This window comes from Eretmochelys imbricata, chromosome 16 (genome assembly GCF_965152235.1).
Source record: "Eretmochelys imbricata isolate rEreImb1 chromosome 16, rEreImb1.hap1, whole genome shotgun sequence".
Lineage (NCBI taxonomy): Eukaryota > Metazoa > Chordata > Testudines > Cheloniidae > Eretmochelys > Eretmochelys imbricata.
The window spans coordinates 21,452,352-21,476,260 of NC_135587.1; the positions used below are offsets into that span (position 1 = coordinate 21,452,352).

Here is a 23,909-nt window from a genome sequence, read left to right on the forward strand (position 1 = left end):
CTATCACCTCGCCAGCCATTCCATTTTGTAGTTGTGTGTAGATTGTTCCTTCCTAAGTGGTGTAGTGGGCAGGGGCTGGGCGCTCACCAGCAGGGTGCCAGTCTTTGTGGGTGGATAACGACTTCTAAAGAAGAAAAGGAGTACTTGTGGCACCTTAGAGACTAACCAATTTATTTGAGCATGAGCTTTCGTGAGCTACAGCTCACTTCATCGGATGCATACCGTGGAAACTGCAGCAGACTTTATATACACACAGAGAACATGAAACAATATCTCCTCCCACCCCACTGTCCTGCTGGTAATAGCTTATCTAAAGTGATTATCAAGTTGGGCCATTTCCAGCACAAATCCAGGTTTTCTCACCCTCCACCCCCCCACACACAAACTCACTCTCCTGCTGGTAATAGCCCATCCAAAGTGACAGCTCTCTACACAATGTGCATGATAATCAAGTTGGGCCATTTCCTGCACAAATCCAGGTTCTCTCACCCCCTCACCCCCCTCCAAAAACACACACACACAAACTCACTATCCTGCTGGTAATAGCTCATCCAAAGTGACCACTCTCCCTACAATGTGCATGATAATCAAGTGGGCCATTTCCAGCACAAATCCAGGTTTTCTCACCCCCCCACCCCCACACACACACAAACTCACTCTCCTGCTGGTAATAGCTCATCCAAAGTGACCGCTCTCCCTACAATGTGCATGGTAATCAAGGTGGGCCATGTCCAGCACATATTTGCAAGCTGAGATGTGCTTTCAGGCCGCTCTGTAGTCAATGAATAGCTTTGCTGTTTGTTCTCTTGTAGTCCCCTAGCAGCCCTGCATTGTGCTGTCACTTCTGGCCACCCACCAAAGAGAGTTCAAACAAAGTGTGTGCACTGGGATCCTGCTGCTCTGTCTCTCCCGCCCCTTGTGGCGCCCACACAGGAGGGGCCAGGGGCGGGACTTGGATTTCATTTGTCAAGTTTACCTTTCCTTTCAGCTTTACACATCAAGTGGCTGGCTGGCTGAAGGCAGAATGGCAGCAGGTTAGCTCGGCAGCTGGGGGACAGGCAGGGGAGAAGCAGCTAGAAAAGAGATGACTCAGAGGCTTTTCGGGGGCTTTTTCTCCCAAGCCCACTGGGAGTGGGATGCTGGGGTTAATCAGTCTGGAGAGATGAACAATCTCTAAAGTACTTCTGTGAATGGCTGGAGAGAAATGGTGCATTTGGGATGTAATCTTGGCACAGCTCCTGGGCAAAGAACCACAAAGATCCCACTGGCCATGGAGCTGTTAAAAGCATGAATGATGTTACTATAGGCAAGTAAGGTACCAGACTGGTTAACTAGGGACTGGTTGGGTAGATCTGAGGAGGGGAATTAAGTCCCTTAGTGTCACTGCTTTGGAATGGTGGCATAATCTAGTGACTAAAGCAAGTAAGTGGGACACCTAGTTTCTAATGCATCCGATGAAGTGAGCTGTAGCTCATGAAAGCTTATGCTCAAATAAATTGGTTAGTCTCTAAGGTGCCACAAGTACTCCTTTTCTTTTTGTGAATACAGACTAACATGGCTGTTACTCCGAAACCTGACCATCCATGGTATCCGGAGTCATTTACCCTCTGTACCCCACCTGTGAAATGGGGACACTTGCATCCCTCATGAGGCATTGAGAAGATTAATGAAAATAGTCATTTGCAAACACCGCAGAGGTCTTCAATGTGCTCTTTAAATACTAAGTGTCGTTACTGATGATCAGCATTTGTAAACAAGGGAAAACTGTTAAACATATCCAAAGCATAGAAGTGTGATCAATTGTCACCAATGAGTAGCACATTCTTGTGAATGTTCCAGAGGTGGACGCCAGCTAATCAAACTTGCAGCATGGCTTTAAAAGTGGACTGCAGAGTTGCAGCTGAAGAATCAACCCCGCTAGCAGGTAATTGGCTTACACATTTCCAGTGCCTGTATAGTAACAGTGAAAGATAGGTCTATTTTTATTTTAAACCAAAGATTTTTACTTAAAAGAAGCCTGTGGTGTGTAGTTACCATCACTAAATATTTACAAGATGAAGACAGAGATTGGGTGACAAAAATAGAATCACTTTTTATAAATCCTTCTTACCGTTTCACCCTCTCTGTCGGGGTTGTGTCTTCATTGCAAAAGATAGGTGTGTTTTTATACTGAGATCACTAGGATTTTACACTGGGATAGTGGAGTCAAGGCACTGAAGTTTTTACCTTGATGTAATTAGCCAAGGTCAGCCCCAAGCGTGCGTGTGGTTGGGAGGGAAGGGGTTGAATATTGACCTTACTTCAACACAGGTTTTTTAAAATTGATGTACTTTTTTGATAAGTAGATGCTGGGCCTGATCTTGCAAAACTGCTTTCACACAGGTAGCCCAATGGGCATCAAAGTTAAGTTCAATCCAACAGGAATAAGGGTGGCAAACCCAGCTCAGTTTTTACGCAGCCAAAATTCCCCATGGACGTGGGTGGAAGTTTTGCTGAGGAAGCATTTCGCAAGCTGGCCCAGTGAGCATCAGCTCAACAGAACTAAAACATATTAAAAAAAAAAAAGAAAAAAAAAAAGACAACCCAGCAGCTACCATTATCCTATATGCACCAAGGGCACAATTCAGCGATTCAAGAATTCTACAGATGCAACAGTCAGTCTTAAACTGTACTTGAGGGGAGACTAGCTCTTTCACGGACAGGTATTCCTGTGTGCTGTCGCATCACTGGTATCTTTATTCTTTCCCCAGACGTGGCCTTGGCGTGGAAGAGTCTTCACAAAGCCAAAGAAGTGGTAAGTGAGGTTTGTAGAACTCTGACTCTTAAGGAAAGCGCCTCTGGTTACATGAAGTTTTGCCTGAATGATGGCTGCAATCCTGACCCTACTGACTTCACCCTATATCTCCAGCTCTGTCCTCTTTTGCTATTATGGCAATAATCAGAGGCGACATGTGGGGGAGAGTGGGTGCATACATATGGGTCACGTGCCTCCCCCAGAATTGCTGCTTGGCTTCCCTGAGCACGCTCAGTAACATCTACTGAAGCCACTTCCCTCACTCTGCCCCCCCACTATCGGCAGGTACAGGTCGTCTGCTAGGGTTGCCAAATTTTGGCTGGACGCATTCCTGGAGGTTTCATTACACGACATACTCTTTGATTAAAGATTAATCTTTAATTCCTGGAGACTCCAGGGCAATCCTGGAGGGTTGGCAACCTGACTCGTCTCTGGCGATAGTGAAGCATGATCTTAATAGGGTAGGCCCAGATCCTGCATGCACTTCTGCATATGTTTAACTCTAGTGCCATTGACTTCTGAGACTACTCTCACCTGAGTAAAGTTACACACACAGATAAGTGTTTGCAGGATCACTAGTATCACGTCTGCCGTAGGGCTATTCCTGATTCACACGAGCTGGATCAGAACTAGGTTTAGCATTATACCCAGATGTAGAGACACTTTCCTTAACCTATGTATTAGATAATTTTAACATTGGCTTTAATACATTTTTAAAAATCTATTAGGCCTACCAGCGTAGATAATGGAGAGAGTTGTTTGTCGTCTCTTATCTTTCCAGTCAACGGCATTCCTTCCAACTGTAGAAAATACCAAAGGTAACATGCCTAGACATGCCAGTGTTTACGCACAGAGTAGCCGGGAGGAAAAGATTAATCAGAGAAGCAACATATACCAGCAAAAGGCAACCAGAGAAATATATCCTATGTCCCTTTTGAAAGGGAAATTTGCCTTTTTACAGTTACAGAGGATTGAAAACAAATTTGACCACGAAGATTGGAATTATGCCAAAGATCAGAAAGCCAGGAAAAAGCTACCATGTGAAAGGAGCCCCGGTGAGTTCTGATTTACTGGAGAAACAATGCTGGGATTGATTGGCTGATTGTCTGCAGTAGAGAGGGGAAAACAAAGGGGAAAGCTACACAGCACTTAATGAGAAAGAACTAACTGGCGGGGGGCTGTAACTAAGGAGGTGAAATCCTAGTGGATGTAAGGTATAGGGAATCTGTGGAGGTAAGGCACAGGCGGGCAGCATGGTGTTAATCTCAAACAGCAATATCAAGATAAAAACTACTCATGACTCGTCTCCATTAGGATTTTAGAGCTGGACAGTTATCTCTGTGTCAATACACACTTTTATTGCAGCAAAGAGCCTTTAAAATCATTCTCTAAAAGCCAAAAGAGGCTAAGAAAGGAAGCAGGGAGTTTCACCAGATCACTGATAAAAACAGAAAGTGACAAGAACTCAGTTTGTTGGTTTTCTTTTCACATTCACAACTGTGAGTTTATTGGCAGGAAAACATTGAAGCTGCTTTCAGAATAACAGCCGTGTTAGTCTGTATTCGCAAAAAGAAAAGGAGTACTTGTGGCACCTTAGAGACTAACCAATTTATTTGAGCATAAGCTTTCGTGAGCTACAGCTCACTTCATCGGATGCATCAAATAAATGATGCTCAAATAAATTGAAGCTGCTGACTCTCTTGTATTTAGGGGTGCTATTTCTTCCCAAAGCACCAGGGCACTGCACCATTCTCAAGGTAACAGCTTAATTCCTAGACTCTTGTCTTGTTAATGGGAAAAGCAAGAGAGACATATGGAGCCGATCTGTTCCAAGGGAATGGATACTTTGCCTTGCTGACTGCTTTTGAAGAGGAATTGCCTTTCTTTCCCAACAAGAGTTACCATTAGACAGGGGAAATGAGGATTCAGATTCAGTCCTGGGGTTTAACGGACACCAAGGTTCTCAGACTTTCCAATCACTGGCTGCAGCATTAAAGCCCAGAAGTTCACTGAACACAGTGTGACAGCAATGGAGGGCAAGATGCACGCTCCATTGAAACAAGCGGAACAGTCCTCCTCCCTAAGGCCCAGATTCTGCATTTGGATCTACGACGTCATACCCTACTCACACAGAGCGCTGCTGCTGTCAATGGGCTTCACATGGACCCCTCTGCGCTGATCTAGGGGACTGAGAAAGATCACAAAGAAAGGTTTAGTCGGGATGGGAGAGGAGGGTGAACTAGGGCACAAACGTTCCCTACAAACAGCAGATTATATATCCGAGTCAAAACCCAGTGAACCCAATCGGCACCTTTCCGTACAGTCCAGTGAGCTCATTCTCAGGCTCTGTGTTGCTTGGGGCTGGGGAACGCTTTTGAGTGTATTAGCTGCCCGCCTTTGCATAGCCCTAGACCAGAGCCCTGCCCAGCTGCCACACAGGTGCAGAGGTGACCCCAGAAATCTTTCCCACAGTACACACCATTAATCCCTGTACAGCCATCCCTGCTGCAGCCGCTGGCCCCAGGGCCTTGCCCGCCAAGTCCGTCCCATGCTCAGATCCTGCCTTCGAGCTCGGCCTGTCCAGGTGCTGTGTCACTCCCCATTCATCAGAGGGGACGTAGCCTGCTGGAAGCGGGCCAAGGCCCAGCAGGCCCCTAGGGGGAGCCCTGAAGCAGGAACTGGTCCCGCAGCAGTGGCTTGGAGCAGAAGCACCAGCCACTTCACTGCCCAGTGTGTTCGCTTAGATTTGGCCCTGCAGCCCCTCTGTCGTGATGCAGGAGCCTGAGTGGGCAGTGGGGTGGCCAAGGCTGCTCCTCCTTGCTGCTGCCAGTGCTACACACTGTGTGTAAGGTGCACACCGCTGCAGAGCCACGGCGCAGGCGCTGTAAAAGGAGGAGACTGTGTGCGCTCTGTGGAGCCCTTTTAGTTTCCTGTGTGTACAGCGCCTAGCACAGTGAGGCTCTGCTCTGTGAACGGAGTCTCTAGGCACTACCATGGTACAAACAATGAGCAGTGATGCATGCTCTCCCACTCCCACCCCACTGCACCCGCCATCTATTTCAGGGGTTCACCATTTCACCCTCATTTTGTGGCAGTTGCTCCTGGAAGCCTAGAAAGAGTTGACACCACACACACTAAGTGCTACCAACACTGAAACAAAAGTTCTGAGTAGTGCAGGAGAGAGATTGAGGCCATTATTTGCTGAAACACCAAAGAGCAAACTGATTTGTGCAAACCCAGAAACAGCCCTGTCCAGAACCACAAAGGCTGGGCCAAGTCAAGACTGGCCCATTCCAGGGATTTGTTACTGTGTACTATTCCTCACAGATTAAACTGTATTGGTGTGTTTAAAGGGCCAGATCTGGTCTCCACAGACCTCCCACTAAAGCCTATTGTGCTCTCTTCAGCCAAACTTAAATATTAATTCAAGAAAAACTTCAGACTCTCACTGATTTGGTTGTGTTGTGCTATAGGCAGTAACAGAGGCCAAGAGGAAACCGTTTCAAATGAAATCAAGACTGGGGAGAGCTGTCTATCCTGCAGGTAAATTACACCCAATATCTGCTTCTCAGGCTGGGAGTGGCTAATTAGTACAGATTTTGAAAGTGCTTTTAGGTCCTTGGATGCAGACACCCATAAAAGAGCAAAAGTCTCTTAAGCTCAAAACTTTGTGGGTTTTTTTTAAAAGAACTAAAGCTCCTAAATTGTTTCACCCTGGGAAATCTCACCAGCAAGGCCAGTGGTATGCTGAGCCAGCGTGCGGATTTACTAGTTAATCTTCCTGATGAGCCTACCTGAATAATTTAACCAGAGTTTATAATAACCCCACCCTTCCTCTGCCTTTTTTTTTTTGGTAGATTCTCCCACTGCTCCTTGCTTTCTTTAATTTGCAAATATTGAACTTAGCAATAGATATGGCTCCTTGCAGGAGAAGGCAGTAGTGCATAACTGTTCAGTGTGTCAGAGACCCAACACTGCTCATGGGTAACAGGGAAATTCCCCTTTTTCTCAAGTGGTAGGGATTTGTGCACTGGATTAGGAGGACTGGGTATTCTCGCCATTGTCACTATGAAGCGAGTGAGTGTTGCCAAGAGGTCAGAGCAGTGATCGCTGGGATTCTAATGCTGGCTCTGCCACAAAACTTGCTGTGTGATCTTGGGCAAGTCCTGATCTGCTGTGCCTCAGTTTCCCCCTCTGTTATATGGATAAATGAGGATTGTTGTGCGGCTCTGAGATCCTCCACCAGAGGCGGGTGATAGAAACTCAAATTAGCGTTGAAGTAAGAAACGTAATTAGCCATTTGATCATTCAATTCCCCAGAGTTCAGTGCATTCAGGCTCTTTTTCTTCTCTCAAAACAGGGGAAATTGTGCAAGTGTTTCTCCTGCTTGGCCAGAGAGCCAGTCCTTTGAGAGCCAGGCTGTGAGGAATGGATCAGCCGGAACGATGCATCTGCCTTGCAGCAGGGAGCCAACCTCTGCAACATGCAGCCCCGGCAGAACAGAAGCCCAAGGCGGCAGAGCTGAAACTGGCATTCAATCTACTCCAGAGACTCTGAGCGTACTGACAAGCAGGGGCAGTTTTAGTGACCAGATAAACACAGGCAAGACGAGCCCCACAGAACAGGTGGAGGGAGCTCACTGCTTCCCACAGCATCTGCCCTCTTCCCCGGAGGACAGCAAGCAAGCCGCCCCCTGTGCAGTCTGGAGCCACGCTCCCATGCGCCCGTCAGCCACGCCTGTCACGTGCTCCCTTTCTCCCTGCAATAGTCCCATTGCTCAGAAGCAGCAGGGACTGAGGAGACGATCACCCGACAACAAACTAGAGCGGCTCAGAGAGAGCATTCGGGAGCAGAAGCAGCGACACCAACGTCTGGTTCAGGAAGAGAAGCCGCCCAGTGCCAGCTACGCCAGGGAACTGCTGCATCTAGGGCCCCTGAAGAGGAAGGTTCGCAAAATGGCCTTTGCTCCTCCAGCCCCAGTTTACAGAGGTCAGTGCCAGGCTGGTGCCGACTGAGTGCTGCCGGAGAAGAGGCCGGGGCTGCGCAGAGCGGCAGCCTGCAAGGCCCAGCACCTGCTAGGACAGAAGCTCCCCGCTTCCCAGCGCTGGGAATGGGGGTAGGGCCCGTGATGCCAGACTTTAGAACAGGGATGGTGACCAAAAAGGTCAATTCGTGGTGGCGTTTTATATTGTCGTTGCTTTTTCTCTCTCCCCTTGAGCCCTGCGCTTTTGGACTCTTGGTAACGAAGGTTTACAGACCTTACACGCATAGGGATCCAAGAAATGGACTCAGGAGCAATGACACATTAGTGCTATCTGCATGTGCTCAGGATAACTACATAGTTAACCCCCTGGCTTCCACATCATCCCATCCGGTCCACATCACACCTTCATGTACTCCATTTTATATACCTTCCTTCCCCTTCTCCCCGCCCCCACTCCCCATCTGAAACCGGCCATCTGCCCATTAATCCACCTGGGAGCTTTGCTTTCCAACATGCCCAAGCCTCTATGTAGCTTTGCATAGTCAGGACTTAAATCAAGAACCTGCCACAAAAATGTTTCCTACTTTCCCCCACAAATACAGAATCCTCCTTCCACCAGCTTCACACACTGTGTCAGTGGAGGGCCACCATTGACTCATTGGCCCTTCGGTTTCAGAGCTTTGCTCGCAGGTAGACATAAGAGAACTTGCTTAGGTAGTTGCCTCTTTTGGGTGGCCTAGGGGATAGAGTATTGGAAAGGGACTCAGGAGAGCTGGATTCTATTCCTGGGTGACTGCTTTGCTGGGTGACCTGGAACAAGTCACTTCCCTGCCCCTCAGTTTCCCTGTCTGTAAAATGGGAATGATGATACTGACTTCCCGTGTGAAGTGTTTTAAGATCTATGGATGATGAGTGCTAGACATGAGCTAGGTGTTACTAAGAAATAATAGAGGAAGGGCCAGTCCATTTTATTGTTCTTTTGACTTGTCAGCATGGAGGATCCACTCTGCCTTCCCTGCGAATGATATCAATCTTTGTCAGATAAAAACCATGGCAAGAGACTCCTGCCGTGCATGAGAATTGGCAGCACAGCAGTGTGGAGGGGGCATCACAAAGGAGTTAAAACAGGAGCTGTGCGGTTCAGAATGCACCACTGAGGATTTAACAGTTTGTTCAGCGGAACTAGAATGGTTCTGAAAGCAAATTTTAGCCACAAAGCCGGGTACAAGGAAGCCTAACTTGGCCTTAGAGGATTGTACACCGTTAATTGTCACTCTGCTTTGGAGTGATTTAAGAGGTCAAAGGTTTCTGCAAGTGAATGACGGCCCAGACTCAGCAGCAAGGATGTTTGTGTGTTTAGATTAGCCTGGCTGCTGTTTCAGATGATGGGGAATATTAAGGTTACATCAGAATATAGAAGACAGGCTGAAACACTAAGCATGTCAACCAGTCTTATTCATACACTAATACTTTCCAACTGCTAATGGAACCCAACAATTAATTCAGTTAGTGCACAGGGATAATTGAACAATCATAGGATTTAGAGCCCCAGCCCCATTGACAGTCACTGGTGTTCCCCGAGAGCTTTCCCCAGAAATAGCTGTTTACATCGTGATGCTGTTCAGTGGCCTGCATGAAGTGAAATGCTGGGTCTCCGTCCAGTTCCCTGTAGACGGGTATCAGCATCACAAAAACCAAGCCCTGCAACTGACACCAATTGCCCTCTCTGTGGGGAACCTAATCTGTACAGGGGCCAAGCTCTGGATCTTTACTGAGCCTGCATTAAACAGAATTTAAACCAGTCCAGACTGATACTGTTTAAAACACAGTTTGATCACTCATTGTTGACAAGACCAAGCGAGATTGAAACTAAGTCGTGAAACCACGTTGCCTTGCCACCCCAGGACAAGGTCAGATATGAGCTGGAATTGGTTTTGATAAGTATGTGTCTGCTTTTAACAACTGCATGAACACATCATTACCAGCCAACAGCCCTTGTGTGTCTCACTGTGGAGTGACTCCTTTAATTTTCCATTCCTTTAGGTTTTAGTGCTGTGAAACTGAAGGTTGCTCATTCTTCTGCGGATGAAGAGACTGGACTATCAGAATTTGAAGATGTGGCCACCACCAGACAAACCAGGGATTATAAAAACAAGAGTCCAGGTTAGTGCGGCTAGTAACACAGGGGACTATTTGCTAATGGGGATTTTGCATGCATGAGATATCAGTTCTGCAAATGAAAATTTGGGCTGAATATCCAAAGAACCTTTCCACTAGTCAGAGATAATACTCTTTGCAAAGAAAGTGGTGGAATTCTCCTTTCTTGGGTCATTTAAAATTAGAGCAACTGAAGAAGAGAGGAAGGATGGTTCAGTGGTTAGGGTGCCAGCTTGGAGCTCAGATGATGTGGGCTCAATTCTCTGCTCTATCAGAGATTCCTGTGTGATCTTGGACAAGTCACTTAGGGCGGGTCTACACTTAAAATGCTGCAGCGTAGTGCTTTAGTGAAAGTGTTACTATACTGAAGGGAGAACTTCTCCCGTTGGCGTAGTTAATCCACCTCCACGAGAGATGATAGCTCTGTCGATGGGAGCAGTTGTCCCACTGACATAGCGCTGTCTACACCGGGGGTTAAGTCGGTATAACTGCATTGGTCAGGGGGTGGATTTTTCAGTGTAGACCTGGCTTTAGTCGCTCCATGCCTCAGTTTCCTATCTGTACAATGGGGACAATAGCACAGCCCTACCTCACAGGGGTGTTGCGAGGATAAATACATAGAACACGGAGGTGTTCACTCTAGTCATGGGGGTTGTGGTTGCGTGTGCTCACCCATGGAGCGCCCCCTTGCAGCAGTGTGGAGTATTGCCGCTATCTTCCATGGTTTCCTGCCTGCCGTCAACTCCAGGTCTTCTGTGGTGCAGCCCTGTGACCAAGTTACAAAGTTCAAACCCCTTCTGGGGTCACCCAAACAAGTCCAAATGAATCTGGATAATTTTTCTGCCCCCTTGAGCTACCGAAGTCCTCTCCTTGTACTTGCAAAACCAGTATCTCAGGGCTTCCCTGACTGGAGCCTACCCTGCCCCTGTAGTGCACTGCCTCCATTATCTTTCTCTGTCCCCTAGCCTTGGGTTCCTTGGAGCTAGAGAAACCTGTCTCCTCTGCAGGCTTTCCCCTCGCAACCGAGTTCCTTCAGTCTACTTATTGTGGCTTAGTTCTGCCCGGTAGCCAATTGGCTACTCACCTCCCGAGGTGCAGAGCATGACTAATTGGGTGTATTCACTAGCCTTGCAGGTTAGGGGGTTAAGCCTCATCACAGGGATCATATAAGTACCTAAGGTAGATAGATAGAGCAAAAGAAATCCTGGGGGCAGAGGCCCCAGCCATGGCCAGGGTGACCTTAGTTCCACCTCTAGAATTCTATGAAAACAGAGTCATGGCTATGGCAGTGAGCGATTGGGTTCCTGCACGATCACATGGACCCAGGGCTATGCAGAAGACGTAGGTTTAGATCAAAGATCTTTCTTTTGTCCTCTGGTCTGGCAGCATGTTCAGAAGCAGGTGGTGCTTTCACCACTAAAGAGGCCTCTCTAGCCAATTAAAGACAGTCATGAATAAGTTCCAAAGGGCTGGTCCTTGCCCAAAAGCGGGACGGCAGCAACATGTGGCCTCAAGAAGAGAGAGAATGAAAGTGAAGTGATGCTAAAAAATGCCTGGGGGGTGGGGGTGGGAGGGGAAGATCAGTGGACAGACCCCCTTCTCTTCAGGGTGAATTGGATCGGGCTCCATCTTGCTTTCAATGTTGCAGCTCGGTACTACATTAAGTCTGAACCATTCTTCTACAAAGCATGGCACAATAAAAGAGTGAAAGCCCACTAGTTGTCTGTACAACCTAGGAATGCAGCTGGCAATGAAAAGACAGCTTGTGGAAACCTGCCACTGATTTGACTGTCTAAAGCTTATCTATGTTAATTTCACAGTGTTTGGTATATCAGCAAAAGGGGTCATGTTTGCAGTTTGATTGCATTTCTAAGCTCAGTCTTTTCTGTCTTTTCCGACGGGTCAAGACCAAAGAGACAGACGCATGACAAGCAGACATGAAAGGCACAAGCAAGAACAGAGTTCATCCAAGTCTTCTGTCCCGGAGAAAACATTGAAAGAGAAAGGTAAAGAGGCAAATGATTTAGGCTGAGACAATGACAGGGATTAAAAGGGGGGGCGGGAATGGACAAAGGTGCTTAAGAAAATGTCCAGTTGGCAAAATCTCATGTTGTTTATTTGTACTGTACATTATACATATGAACTCCTGGGAACCACAGTCAAGGATCATGGTCCATTGGGCAAGGCACTCTGCAGAAAAGTAACAAAGGCAGTGACATACTGGAACTGGTGGCCAAAACAGTTAAATAAGGGCAGGGGTGAAAATTTGATGGCGGGGGGAGGATGAGATAACAGCAATAGCATAAATTGGCAGAAAAGCAGAAGCTCAGTTTCAGTGGTCTGTTGATAGGAAAGCCGTGTGGTCTATCAGATAGACTGAACTCAGGACTGAGCTACTGGGGTAAAAGTAAAAGATTAGGAGCAGTTATAGTCATTTGAAATCCCCTGGGGTGTTTTGCAGGGATATTGGTTACACCCATGGCCCAATTACGACACAGATGGACTCTTGGGTAAGCAGAATGGAGTTTTCTCTGGTTTCAGTGGGGTATGGTCTGAGTTACTTTCTCTTCTAAACTGTTGTGTTGCCACACTATTAAAACAGCTGACCGGCTGCACCCCAGAAGTGGCTCTATTTAAGTGAGGCGTGACATTCTGTCAGGCCTGGTCTACACTTATCAATTAGATTGACCTATTTACAGTGCTCAGAGCTGTGAAAAATTTCACACCCAGAGCACCATAGTTAGGTTGACCTAACCCCCAGGGTAAATGTGGGTAGGTCGATGGAAGAATTCTTCGGTTGACCTAGCTACTGCCTTGGTGTGATTGATCAACTATAGCAGCAGAAAAACCCCTTCCGTCGATGTAGGAAACATCTGCACTCTGGTGCTAACGTGGCATAGCTGCCGTCCCGCTGCAGCCTGGACACCCTCACAACGGTATTTAGAGGTTTAGCTGCAAAGTGCTTTCAGATCTGTATGCACAAGCTGCTGTAGATGTTCAAAGTATTATGACCGTAATAAATATAGGTTGGACTTTCCAAAGGCACCTGGGGAGGCCGAGCAGTACATTTTCTTATGCTCCATTGACAATCCTTGCCATAGGACGATCCTTGCCATTTTTAGTAATACTTTGCATCCAAAGGGATTTCTGAGTCTTACTTCATTAGGGCTTGTAAAGTATTTGGTGTTCCTTAAATCAAAGGTACTGTAGAAGTGCCAAGGACCATCACCCCTATTTTACAGGCTGGGAAACTGAAGTACAGAGAAAGTGGATGATTTATCCACGGTCTTGCCGCAAGTCAGTGTTAGAAGTGGAGTTTTAACAACTAGACCACACCCTCTCCTCACCTCTATTTCTAAGTACAGCATTTTATTGTTGAAATCAAGCCACTTTGCCCATTTAATGCCCACCATTTTGGTTTGGAAACCGCTGCATTCAAAGTCATAGCACTTGGTGGTCGTACTGCTGAAAAGGATCGGGGAGGGGGGCGGGGGGGGGCAGTGGACCACAAACGGAGGATGAGTTCTCAGTGTGATGCAGCTGCAAAAAAAGGCCAATAGGATTCTGGGTATATTCACAGGTAGTGTTTGTCAGACACAGGAGGTAACTGTCCCACGCTACTCAGCACTGGTGAGGCCCCAGCTGAAATAGTGTGTCCAGTTCTGGGCATAACAATTTAGGAAGAATGGGAAGAAATTGGAAAAAGAGTCCCGAGGAGAGCAACAAAAACGATCAAAGATTTAGAAAACCTGACCTGTGGGGAAAGGTTGACAAAACTGGGCATTTTTAGTCTGGAGAAAAGACAACTGAGGGGCAACCTGAGAACAGTCTCCTGATATGTTCTATACGCTATAAAGAGGACAGGGACCAATTGTTCTCCGTGTCCACCGAAGGCAGGAGCCAGAAGTAATGGGCTCAATCTGCAGCAAAGGAGGGCTAGGTTACATAGAACTAGAAGGGTAGGTAAACTCTGGAATAAGTTTCCAAGGGACGCCCCATCATTGCAAGCATTCAAAACAAGTTGAACAAAGCCCTGTCTGGGATGGTTTAGGGTTACGTGGTCCTGCCACAGTGCAAGGGGCTGGACTTGCGGACTTCTGGAGGTCCCTTCCAGCCCCACATTTCTAGGATTCTATGAAACTTTGCAGGAAACAAGCAAGGGATACTCGATGTGCAGATTATTTAAAGCAGGGGTATTTAACACCATCAAGAGTATAAGGTATGTGACTTCAGAAAAAAGCAAAAGGATCCCTCATCTAACACTATGCAGATGAGGTTATGAATGTAGTAGAGTGGTGCATTCTGTTACCAAAGTGCTATTTAAAATGCATGAAATACAAAATAATTTTCTTCTCCCTCCATTTTTTGTTTTAATGGATTGCTTGAAAAATGGCTTGATCTTCCTCAGAGACTGGGTCATAATAAGACCATGCTATATGAAACATTCATCATTGTAACTGCCAGTGTCAGGATGTCTTTATTGGCCATTAGTTTCTGTCAGTGAAGAAGCCAGGCCAGGGCTAAGAAGAGATGAATGAGGGGTCAGAGGTCAGAGGCAAAGTACTTGGGAATTTGATGAATTTTAAATTTGCTGTAGTTAACAAAAAGTTAAGTCGCAACGGCTATAAAATATTCATCTGTTCATAGAAAGCAAAAAATAATTGCAGAATATTTAAATTAAGATGGTTTCCTTCTGGGCAGGCACCTTCATCAGGGATTCAATCTGTTCTCAGATTTTGACATAAGTTTTTGTAGTTAATAAAAATTGTGCCGATTAAACAAAATAAAGATTTAATTGAAATTAGACATCGCTGGGGGAGGGAAAAGGGCTTAGAGCCTGTCAAGGTTCCTCCCGCACTCTGAACTCTAGGGTACAGATGTGGGGACCTGCATGAAAACCTCCTAAGCTTACTTTTACCAGCTTAGGTTAAAACTTCCCCAAGGTACAAATTAATTTTATCCTTTGTCCTTGGAATATCCACTTCCACCATCAAACTCTAACTGGGTTTACTGGGAAACGTAGTTTGGACACGTCTTTCCCTCCAAAATCCTCCCAACCCTTGCACCCCACTTCCTGGGAAGGGGTTTGGTAAAAATCCTCACCAATTTGCATAGGTGACCACAGACCCAAACCCTTGGATCTGAACAATGAAAAAGAATTCAGTTTTCTTACAAAAAGACTTTTAATAGAAATAGAAGTAAACAGAGGTAAAGGAATCACCTCTGTAAAATCAGGATGGTAGATACCTTACAGGGTAATTGGATTCAAAACATAGAGAATCCCTCTAGGCAAAACCTTAAGTTACAAAAAAGACACACAGACAGAAATAGTCATTCTATTCAGCACAATTCCTTTCTCAGCCATTTAAAGAAATCATAATCTAATACATACCTAGCTAGATTACTTACTAAAAGTTCTAAGACTCCATTCCTGTTCTATCCCCAGCAAAAGCAGCATATAGACAGACCCTTTGTTTTCTCTCCCTCCTCCCAGCTTTTGAAAGTATCTTGTCTCCTCATTGGTCATTTTCGTCAGGTGCCAGCGAGGTTACCTTTAGCTTCTTAACCCTTTACAGGTGAGAGGATTTTTCCTCTGGCCAGAAGGGATTTTAAACGGGTTTACCCTTCCCTTTATATTTATGACAGAGCCCTTTTTAGTTTTTGTCTGTTGCATTTAGAGAAACTCTAACAGGTATTTAAGTTCTAAAACTGCATACTAACAACCACCACTCGCATTTCTATTACTGCAAAACTATACAGAGGAATAGGCCAGACAGTTGATTCATTCAAAATATCGATGAGTCTCAACCCCCTGGCTGTTGCTAGAGTTTGCAGGTACCACTTTGGGCGGTCTGGTCAGTAAGCCGCCCAGAGTAACTACAGGGTGCTGCAGGAAGTGATGTCAGTCATTCCTTGGGTGGTGCTCTTCCTGTCTCCCTAGCTACATGGACTGTGACGTGCTGAACGTTAGCTAAGCGGATTTGTTTTCTAACATAACCCAGTTGTCTAGCAAAGAGGAGCCCAGGAGTTAGTGGTGAACCCGATGCTCCAGAATGGCACTAGGGGGTTGCAATGAGTGTGTGTTGCAGATACAGGGCCAGAAGTTCTCCTGGTGTAGATGGGCGTAGCTCCATTGAAATCAATAGAGCTGGGCCCAGTTACGCTGGCCCAGTATCTTGAAGTTGATATTTAAACAGGGTATCTGACTATGCTAGTGTAAAATCCCTTAACTAGCCAATCTCCCAAAAGGCTGCTTTAATAACGGGCCAGATTTATTTAGTGGAATTTAAAAAGGCAGCGAGGCGCCTCCTGCCTCCCAGTGAAAGCCAGTGGGGGATGTCTACACATGGAGCAGGGGGTGTGATTCCCAGCTCAAGGAGAAATACTCACTGTAGCTGCGGCAGCATGAGAGGCTAGCTGCCCCAAGAACACGCCTCTGGTGTCAAACGTACCCGGGGTGGCTCTCTCACTGCTTGCTTCTTCGCAGCTACCCTCTGTTTTTAGCAAGCTAGCTCGATCAGAGCTAGCAGGAGCAGTTCTCCTCCAGCTGGGAATCACATCCCAGCTCAAAGCATATACGGATCCGTGGACGCTTTAGCTTTTTGCAACTTGGCATCTATCTGCATCTTTAGCTGCCTTTGTAAATCTGGCCCAGTGTCTATTTCACCTTAATGGAATCGTCCCTTTCAAACCTCTTCATAACTTTGTTACAAACTTTTGTCCATAGAAAACTTCAGGGGGTCTTTGGCATGTGGAAAAAATACGTCTGTTTAGCCAACTTCACACACTGCTGATGAGGTGTTTGGTACAAATACATAATTATACTGGTGGGAGTATTGGCATCCCCTGAATATAATCTGAAATGATGAAGTCAAACTTTGATAAATGTTGTCTATTAGGTGACACCACGTATTAAGGAAGAATTATTCATTTGTGCCTCATGCTGTATCGTTTATTTTTGCATTATACACAGCCTCTCCTGCTGTACGGCTCATTGATTCTTCTACACTGGATCCTGCTGATCCTCACCTGTTTAAAAATAAATGTGTTTACTCTAGTGAGGTTGAAATAATCAAAAATAAAAATCATGTTCCCATTAAACACCTACGGTTCCCACCTCGGAGGTGCAAAAAATGGGGCATCTGGGATGATCCTAAGCACTTATGACGGGACAGCTGGAAGCATATACTGAGCACCCTTACAAACTTCCCCAGACAGCTGCCTCAAAAAAAGCACTGACTGGGGAAAGCCAGGACAGGTGGCAACTCTGTTAACACCCCCAACACCTTCTGCAGCCCATTGCGTCCAAGCCCCGGCTGCACCTGTCGATAGATACGGCTTGGGAAACTCACAAGCTTTTCTTTATCTAGTATCCTCAAGGATTCAGGGAGTCTCAGGTTTCAGCAAAATGCTTTTAACTGTCACAGGAACATGATGGAAAAAATAGGGTTCAGTCTCATATCTGGAGAACCGCTTAACTCTGTCAGTCCCCAGGTCTCTCTCTAGCCCACTTCCTCTTACATGCCTGCAGGTGCCACAAGATGGCGCTATCCCATCCTGTAAATGGGCCCGAATAGAGAGTGTAGGTTGCAAATTTGAGCGGCCTTACAATTTTTTTTTTTTTAAATAGTCTGATGAATGTCAAAATGTTGATGAAAAATTTGGACTAGCTCTAATTGGAAACTATTGTCCCCCCTTTCCTCCCAGCATCCCGAGTGTGGTCCCTTGAAACGGACTTATGAGAAAGTTAGAAGTGCCCCCCCCCCCCCCCGCTTTTTATTTTTTAAGCAAGAAAAGTCCCATCTGTATTTTGTTTTCCAGGATCCAAACGGATTGGTGCTTCTGCATGGCGAGAAGGTCAGAAGCTGGTTAAAAAGTTGCTTGGCCCACCTCCTAAATGTACAAAGCTGGGGAGCACACCTGAAGAGCAGACCCCTAAAAATGACTCTGGTACAGTTACCGGTAACTTCTGGGTTGTAAGGAGCAGGGGAGAGATCCTGGTCTTTTATTTTGGTAAAGAAAAAGAAAAAAATAGTGGCTGAACACCGCTTCAGAAACTAGATGAAACAAATTGTTTCTTCAAGGTCATTAGGAGTTCCTGAGATTAAAAATGGCTACAATTCCCCAGCTCCTCACTTAACAGCCCCCTGGAACAGTTACAATATCACCTGTCCGCTGTGGAGATGTGGCCAGTTGATAGTGTCATTGTGTTTGAACCGAGACCTTAGATGGAGTTATCTAAAGGGCCTTTTGATAAGGAGTCTGCAACTGCTCTTATGTATTCAATTGTTTTTACATGGAAGGTCCATAATCCACAGATCATTCATATAGCGGACCACTGCAATGTCAAAAAAAGAGCCCCTACAATTCTGACTTCTAGTAAAAACCTGCAGTGATTTTCAAGCTGCGCTGAGGTTTTACTGCTAAGTAAACTCCAGAAAAGCCGGAGTTATAAATGCAAATGCTGACAGACTGTTAGCGGAAAGTAGATTTTGTGACTGACATGTTCAATACAGAAAATGATACATTCCAAAAGTAATAAACTGTTGCTTTAAAATGTTTTCGCAGAACCTGGTAAAGAATTTATAGCAGCCCCACAGATGGAACAAAGCTCTAGAGAAAGTGATGTTCCCGGTGGAGGCGATCACATGTGGAACAGCCTTCCGCATAAAAGCTGTCAAACCGCACCTGGCAGTTCTACTGAAATTGCCAGCAATGCACTGACCAGAGATGCAAAGCAAATACTAAGGGATCTACATTTGCAAAACCAATCTTGTGAGGAATACAGAAGTACAAAGCTGCAGAAAGATACCACAACAGGAAGGGCAGAAGATCCAAAGCCATATCCAGAAACCTATCCTTCCTCAACTGAAATCAGCAGCATCACTCCCTCTGATTACAGCACAGAAAAGACCAGGTCCTTGTTAATGAAAGCTGGAATAGAGCCAAGAAATTGCAGCAGGGGAAAAAGTGCATCTCTTCCAAGAAGTAAGGGTTCAAACCGCCCAGGACGGAAAGTGTCCGAGAAGGAAAATGTTAACCAGTCTGCTAAGAAGAGAGTAAACGTAGGGAAAGCCCACACCTACAGCCCAGAAGAAGTGCATGAATTTATGCACAGAAAGATTGAGGAGAGAAAGAAGAAAAATCTAGAAGAGAAAAAGTCTTTAAAGCAGGCCAGAGAAACAAGAGCTCAGAGATTGCAAGAGTTGTACAGGAAACAGAAGGAAGCTTTTGCAAAGAAATCATGTTCTGGGGTGGCACAGACTTTAAACAGGGGAACTGTTCCGGCAACACAAGGTTCTCGGTATAAACTTGCCCAAGTAAGTACATAAAAGGAAGATAAATGAACAAGGATGGTGATAGAGTGAAAAAATATATATATAAAATCCTGACCAGCTGTCCTGTGTTTGGAGGTGATTTTAAGTGTTTATATAAATTGAGTCCTATCACAGGAATTCAAGTTCTAATGATGATGATGATGATCACTGCGTGGGTTGGGTATCCATAGGGTTGGAACCCTTGATCTTTAGGTGCAAAAGCATAAGCTTCCACTGCTTGAGCTGAAAGAACAGCTTCATTACTTGGCACCTGTAGTTGACTCTTATCTGATTATGTAGGCCAGCTATTAGATGGGGTGAAGACCAAGCAGTATTTTATTGTTCCATAGTTATTTCGCAATTACATTAATTGTTGTTCCTTCATTTCAGGAACAGGCAATGAAAAGGAGCCTGGAAAGGAATTTTATGGAGTGGGTCCATAAAACATCATATGCTTTATTGAGAAGTGAGGAGCAGGGAAGCAGGTATTACATGAGCCACCGAGATACAAAAGTGCATCTCTTCAGCCCTTTCTCTAGTGTGTCCTGGAGATTTGTCATAAGTGTTCTGCTTTAAACTGTAATGAATAAGCTCACTGGTTACTCAGCAACAAGAAAGGACTTCGAGTCTGATGTGCGAGGTGCTGTCAGTCCCCATGTTAAAATCTGCCTCATCACATACTAATGCAAGTGAAATGGTTGAAGTCATTCACTGGGAGCCAGGAGTTCTGTGTCTGTGGGAGAAAAATGGCCTAATCTCTGTGTGCCTTAGTTTACCAGGCTGTCAAAGGATGATCGTGACATTTCACAGGGAGGTCATGAGACCTAACTAGTTATTGCTTGTAAAGCATTGTGAGATCTTCCCCAGAAAAGCCCTGGTGTGATTTATTTTGCTGGTAGGTTCGGTCTCTCTCTCTCTATTATAAGAATATTTCATTTCAAATTAGAATTTTGTAGAAAAAATCAAACCCATTCCCAACCACGATAGTACTTTGCCCAGTGCACGAGTTGGTTCTAATAATCAGTGACTGGGTTATAAACACAGCACGAGAATCTCGTGCAGTCTAGGTATAGGCCAATATTTCAGCCTGGTTTTATGCTTCATATTATTAAAGACTTTAATTCTGCAGCATTTAATAGACAAGCCTCTGAAGCTCTGTCCTAGATGTTAGCATCTCACTCTACATCTTCAGTCCTGGATTTGTCAAGCATTTTCTAATCTATAAGCATCAATATCTCTCTCGCTCTCTGTCTCATGAGCTGCCTTATTCTGTGTCTGGTCTCTTTGTCCGGTCACCTTTAAAAATTTGCCTGACTTCTGTTACTGTATCTTACTTCATGCACTGATGTGGGTCCCCCTTTGTATTTAAACAGTGACTTACATCCAAAAACAATTCAGCCACCTAAAGCAACAGAGACATTCGATTTTCCTTCTTCACTGGCATCTGAAAGTGGGTTCCTCAGCCCTTTGAGCCTTAAAGACCTGGCAGTCACCCCTTCTCTAGCTCGGTACCTGCCTCCCCAGAGCTTTTTCCTTCCACTGAAAACTGCAAAATCTGGCCTCAAGGCCTCAGCTTCTGAGGACACTTCCAGCCCCCCTCCGTATAGAAATACACAGGATAGAGTGAAGGCCATTCACTCCCTAGCCAGGGAGCTTGGTGAGCGGATTGAGATGGCAACTGAAAGACTGAGGGGAACAAGCAGGCTACAAGATTCTAACGACAACGGAGGAGAGGAACATATACCTTTAGAACCTCCCAATTGGTCTTCTCCACGGTCAAAGCCCACGACACCTAAGAGTGAGGGAAACAGGACAATGAACACACGAACACTCCTGGGTGTTCCAAGTCCTAATGGCTTATGGATTTCGTTAGACCATGCACAGGATAGCACTCTCTACTTGGGTAGCCCCGAAGGAGCAGAAGCCCAGAAAAGGAAGGAGCGGATACAGGCTGTTCTGTCCGACACAGCCACTGTTAGTGAGGAGTTACCATGGAGCTCCAGTTCGGTGATGCATGGGAAAGCCGTGAAGAATGTGTGGAAAGGTAGAGCATGGTCACACAAGATGCAACAGGGTGACTGACATTAGTACTGCGGGAGATTTTCAAAGGCATGAAATGGGAGTGAGCCACTCTGCTCCCATTGACTTTCCATGGTCTGTTTTGCCTTTGAATATCACCCCTGTAGAAAACAGCAGAAACTGGCTAGACTTTAGGGCAATGTTCTGTTTGTACCAGTATGAAGTGAACATTTTACCATATTTAGTAGAGGCTGGGGCAGTCTGGGTCACCAGCTCTGAACCCTTCAGACTCTGGGGAAGCTCTTCTCAGATCAGAACATCCCAGCTTGGGCCCAGCTCTCATAGTTATGTTATTTGTTTGCATAGCTAGAGGCTTAGCACTGATAATCCTCCCAGTGGAGCCCGAGGGGAGGGAAATGTCTGGCCACCAGATGCTTGGAGTGCTCCAAGACACCAGAATAAATACTGTTCCTACTCTGCTGACAGAGAGGAGAGTTGGGTGCATAAGAAATTCAAGAGATAGGGATAAATTAGATTCCCCAACCTATCCACCAGGTGCTCTTCTTGTGCACATTGAAGAAGTCATGAGACTCTGGGTGGGACTGGATTGAGAAGTTCACTGTTTGGAAAGATGGGAAAAGGGTCTCATAGGTTTATTCTCCTCTCTTTGCACCTGTGAAGTTACAGACCAGGGTTCTATTTCTGGCTCTGCCACTGGCCTTTGACACCATATCCCCACCCCATGCCTCAGTTTCCCCCTTTGTACAATGAGAATAATAATGCCGATGCACCTTACTGAAGTACTTGGAGATCTTCGGATCAAAAGAGCTATATAAGAGCTAAGTGCTTGTATTTAAGTAGGGAGAGAAGAACAGATGCAAAACTGGGACCCTTTCATTCCTGTGAAGAGTGTATTTATTAAAAACCTTCATTTGTCTTTTTTCAAAGGTTTTACCGAGAAGAAGGAATCTGAAGTGGAAACGTGCCTATTGCGAGGAAAGCCGATAACCTGCAGAGCCTCTCCATCTCCCAGTTTCCTCACGAGAAGGTAAACAAATCTGGTTATACTATTCTTTGCTAAATGCTTTGACCACACATAGCTTTAAAATAAATGGCACCAATTCAGCATGGAGTACGAGTGCTCTTTATTCCTTCATCAGAGAATTGCCAAATAGGATGATTTTGACACAAGATCTACAGAAATAGGGAGTCCCCAATTTATACAGATCAGACAGATCAACAGGAACATTTTGACAACAGCCTTTTCAAGAGATGGCCCTAATCCACAAAGTTGGAATCTTGAGCAAAATTTCTCTGGAGTTTAGGGGGGATTGGGATCTGGGTTTCTCAATCTCTCTCCCCGCCCCCACATCTTTTCCTGAAATGGCAACAATATTATCCCAATGCTCCGCGAGGTTCTTCGCGGTCCTGGAGAATGGAAAGCAAAGCAGTTCCAAACTGGTCGCCTGCAGTTCACAGGAATCTGCAAAAGTTTAGAGACCAGAAATTCAAAGCAAAACTCAGCGGCAGAGTTTTGCCTGAATCCTATCAAGCCTGGGCTTGTGCCGAACTCAGCCCAGGAGTTAGGTTTGTACCACAAAAGGTACATCTGCCATTGGAACTGAGTGGGTGAGTCTCAGCTTTCATGCTAGCTCCCATCAAGCTAGCGTGCTAAAAATAGAACATAGCCTCGGCTGTGTTGGCTGTGGGATGGGCTAGCTGCCCCAAGATCTTGTGTGAGGGTCTCTAGAGAATCATAGAAATGTAGGGCTAGACGGAACCCCAAGAGGCCATGTAGTTGATGCCTCCCACTGAAGCAGGATTAAGAATACCTAGATCATCCCAGGCAGGTGTTTCTCTAACCCATATTTAAAGACCTCCCATGACAGGGATTCCACAGCCTCCCTAAGGGTATTTCTACACTGCAATTAGATACCTGCGGCTGAGCCCGTGCCAGCTGGCTTGGGCTAAGGGGCTACTCCATTGCAGTGTGGACATTTGGGTTGGGGGAGCCCAACTTCAGCCTGAGTTCTGGGACTCTGTGGTATGGAACAGCTTCCATATGAGGAAAGATTAACAACACTAGGACTTTTCAGCATGGAAAAGAGACGACTAAGGGGGGATATGACACAGGTCTATAAAATCATGACTGGTGTGGAGAAAGTAAATAAGGAAGTGTTATTTACTCCTTCTCATAACACAAGATCTAGGGGTCACCCAAATGAAATTAATAGGCAGCAGGTTTAAAAACAAACAAAAGGAAGTATTTCTTTACACAATGCACAGTCAACCTGTGGAACTCCTTGCCAGAGGATGTTGTGAAGGCCAAGACTATAACAGTGTTCAAAAAACAACTAGATAAATTCATGGAGGATAGGTCAATCAATGGCTATTATCCAGGATGGGCAGGGATGGTGTCTCTAGCCTCCGTTTGCCAGAAGCTGGGAATGGGCGACAGGGGATGGATCACTTGATGATGACCTGTTCTGTTCATTCCTCTGGGGCACCTGGCATTGGCTGCTGTCGGAAGACAGGATACTGGGCTAGATGGACCTTTGGTCTGACCCAGTAGGGCCGTTCTAATGTTCTCTTCCACCTTGCAGGGTCTAGAGCCTGGGCTCCAGCCCGAGCCCAAACC

The 23,909-nt window shown here is 45.8% G+C and overlaps 1 protein-coding gene across 1 annotated transcript in view; it reads left to right on the forward strand.

The window, feature by feature from the left end:
• The first annotated feature begins 1,830 nt into the window (after positions 1-1,830).
• The window catches only part of CCDC187 (coiled-coil domain containing 187), a 68,879-nt gene continuing 46,800 nt past the window's right edge, over positions 1,831-23,909 (forward strand). Inside the window, exons 1-12 of the mRNA XM_077836208.1 lie at positions 1,831-1,924; positions 2,751-2,794; positions 3,756-3,849; positions 6,268-6,337; positions 7,155-7,783; positions 9,822-9,941; positions 11,843-11,941; positions 17,757-17,885; positions 18,504-19,255; positions 19,643-19,737; positions 20,626-21,296; positions 22,220-22,319. Of these exons, the coding sequence (XP_077692334.1) occupies positions 1,831-1,924; positions 2,751-2,794; positions 3,756-3,849; positions 6,268-6,337; positions 7,155-7,783; positions 9,822-9,941; positions 11,843-11,941; positions 17,757-17,885; positions 18,504-19,255; positions 19,643-19,737; positions 20,626-21,296; positions 22,220-22,319 (2,897 nt within the window). The remainder of the gene's footprint in view (positions 1,925-2,750; positions 2,795-3,755; positions 3,850-6,267; positions 6,338-7,154; positions 7,784-9,821; positions 9,942-11,842; positions 11,942-17,756; positions 17,886-18,503; positions 19,256-19,642; positions 19,738-20,625; positions 21,297-22,219; positions 22,320-23,909) is intronic.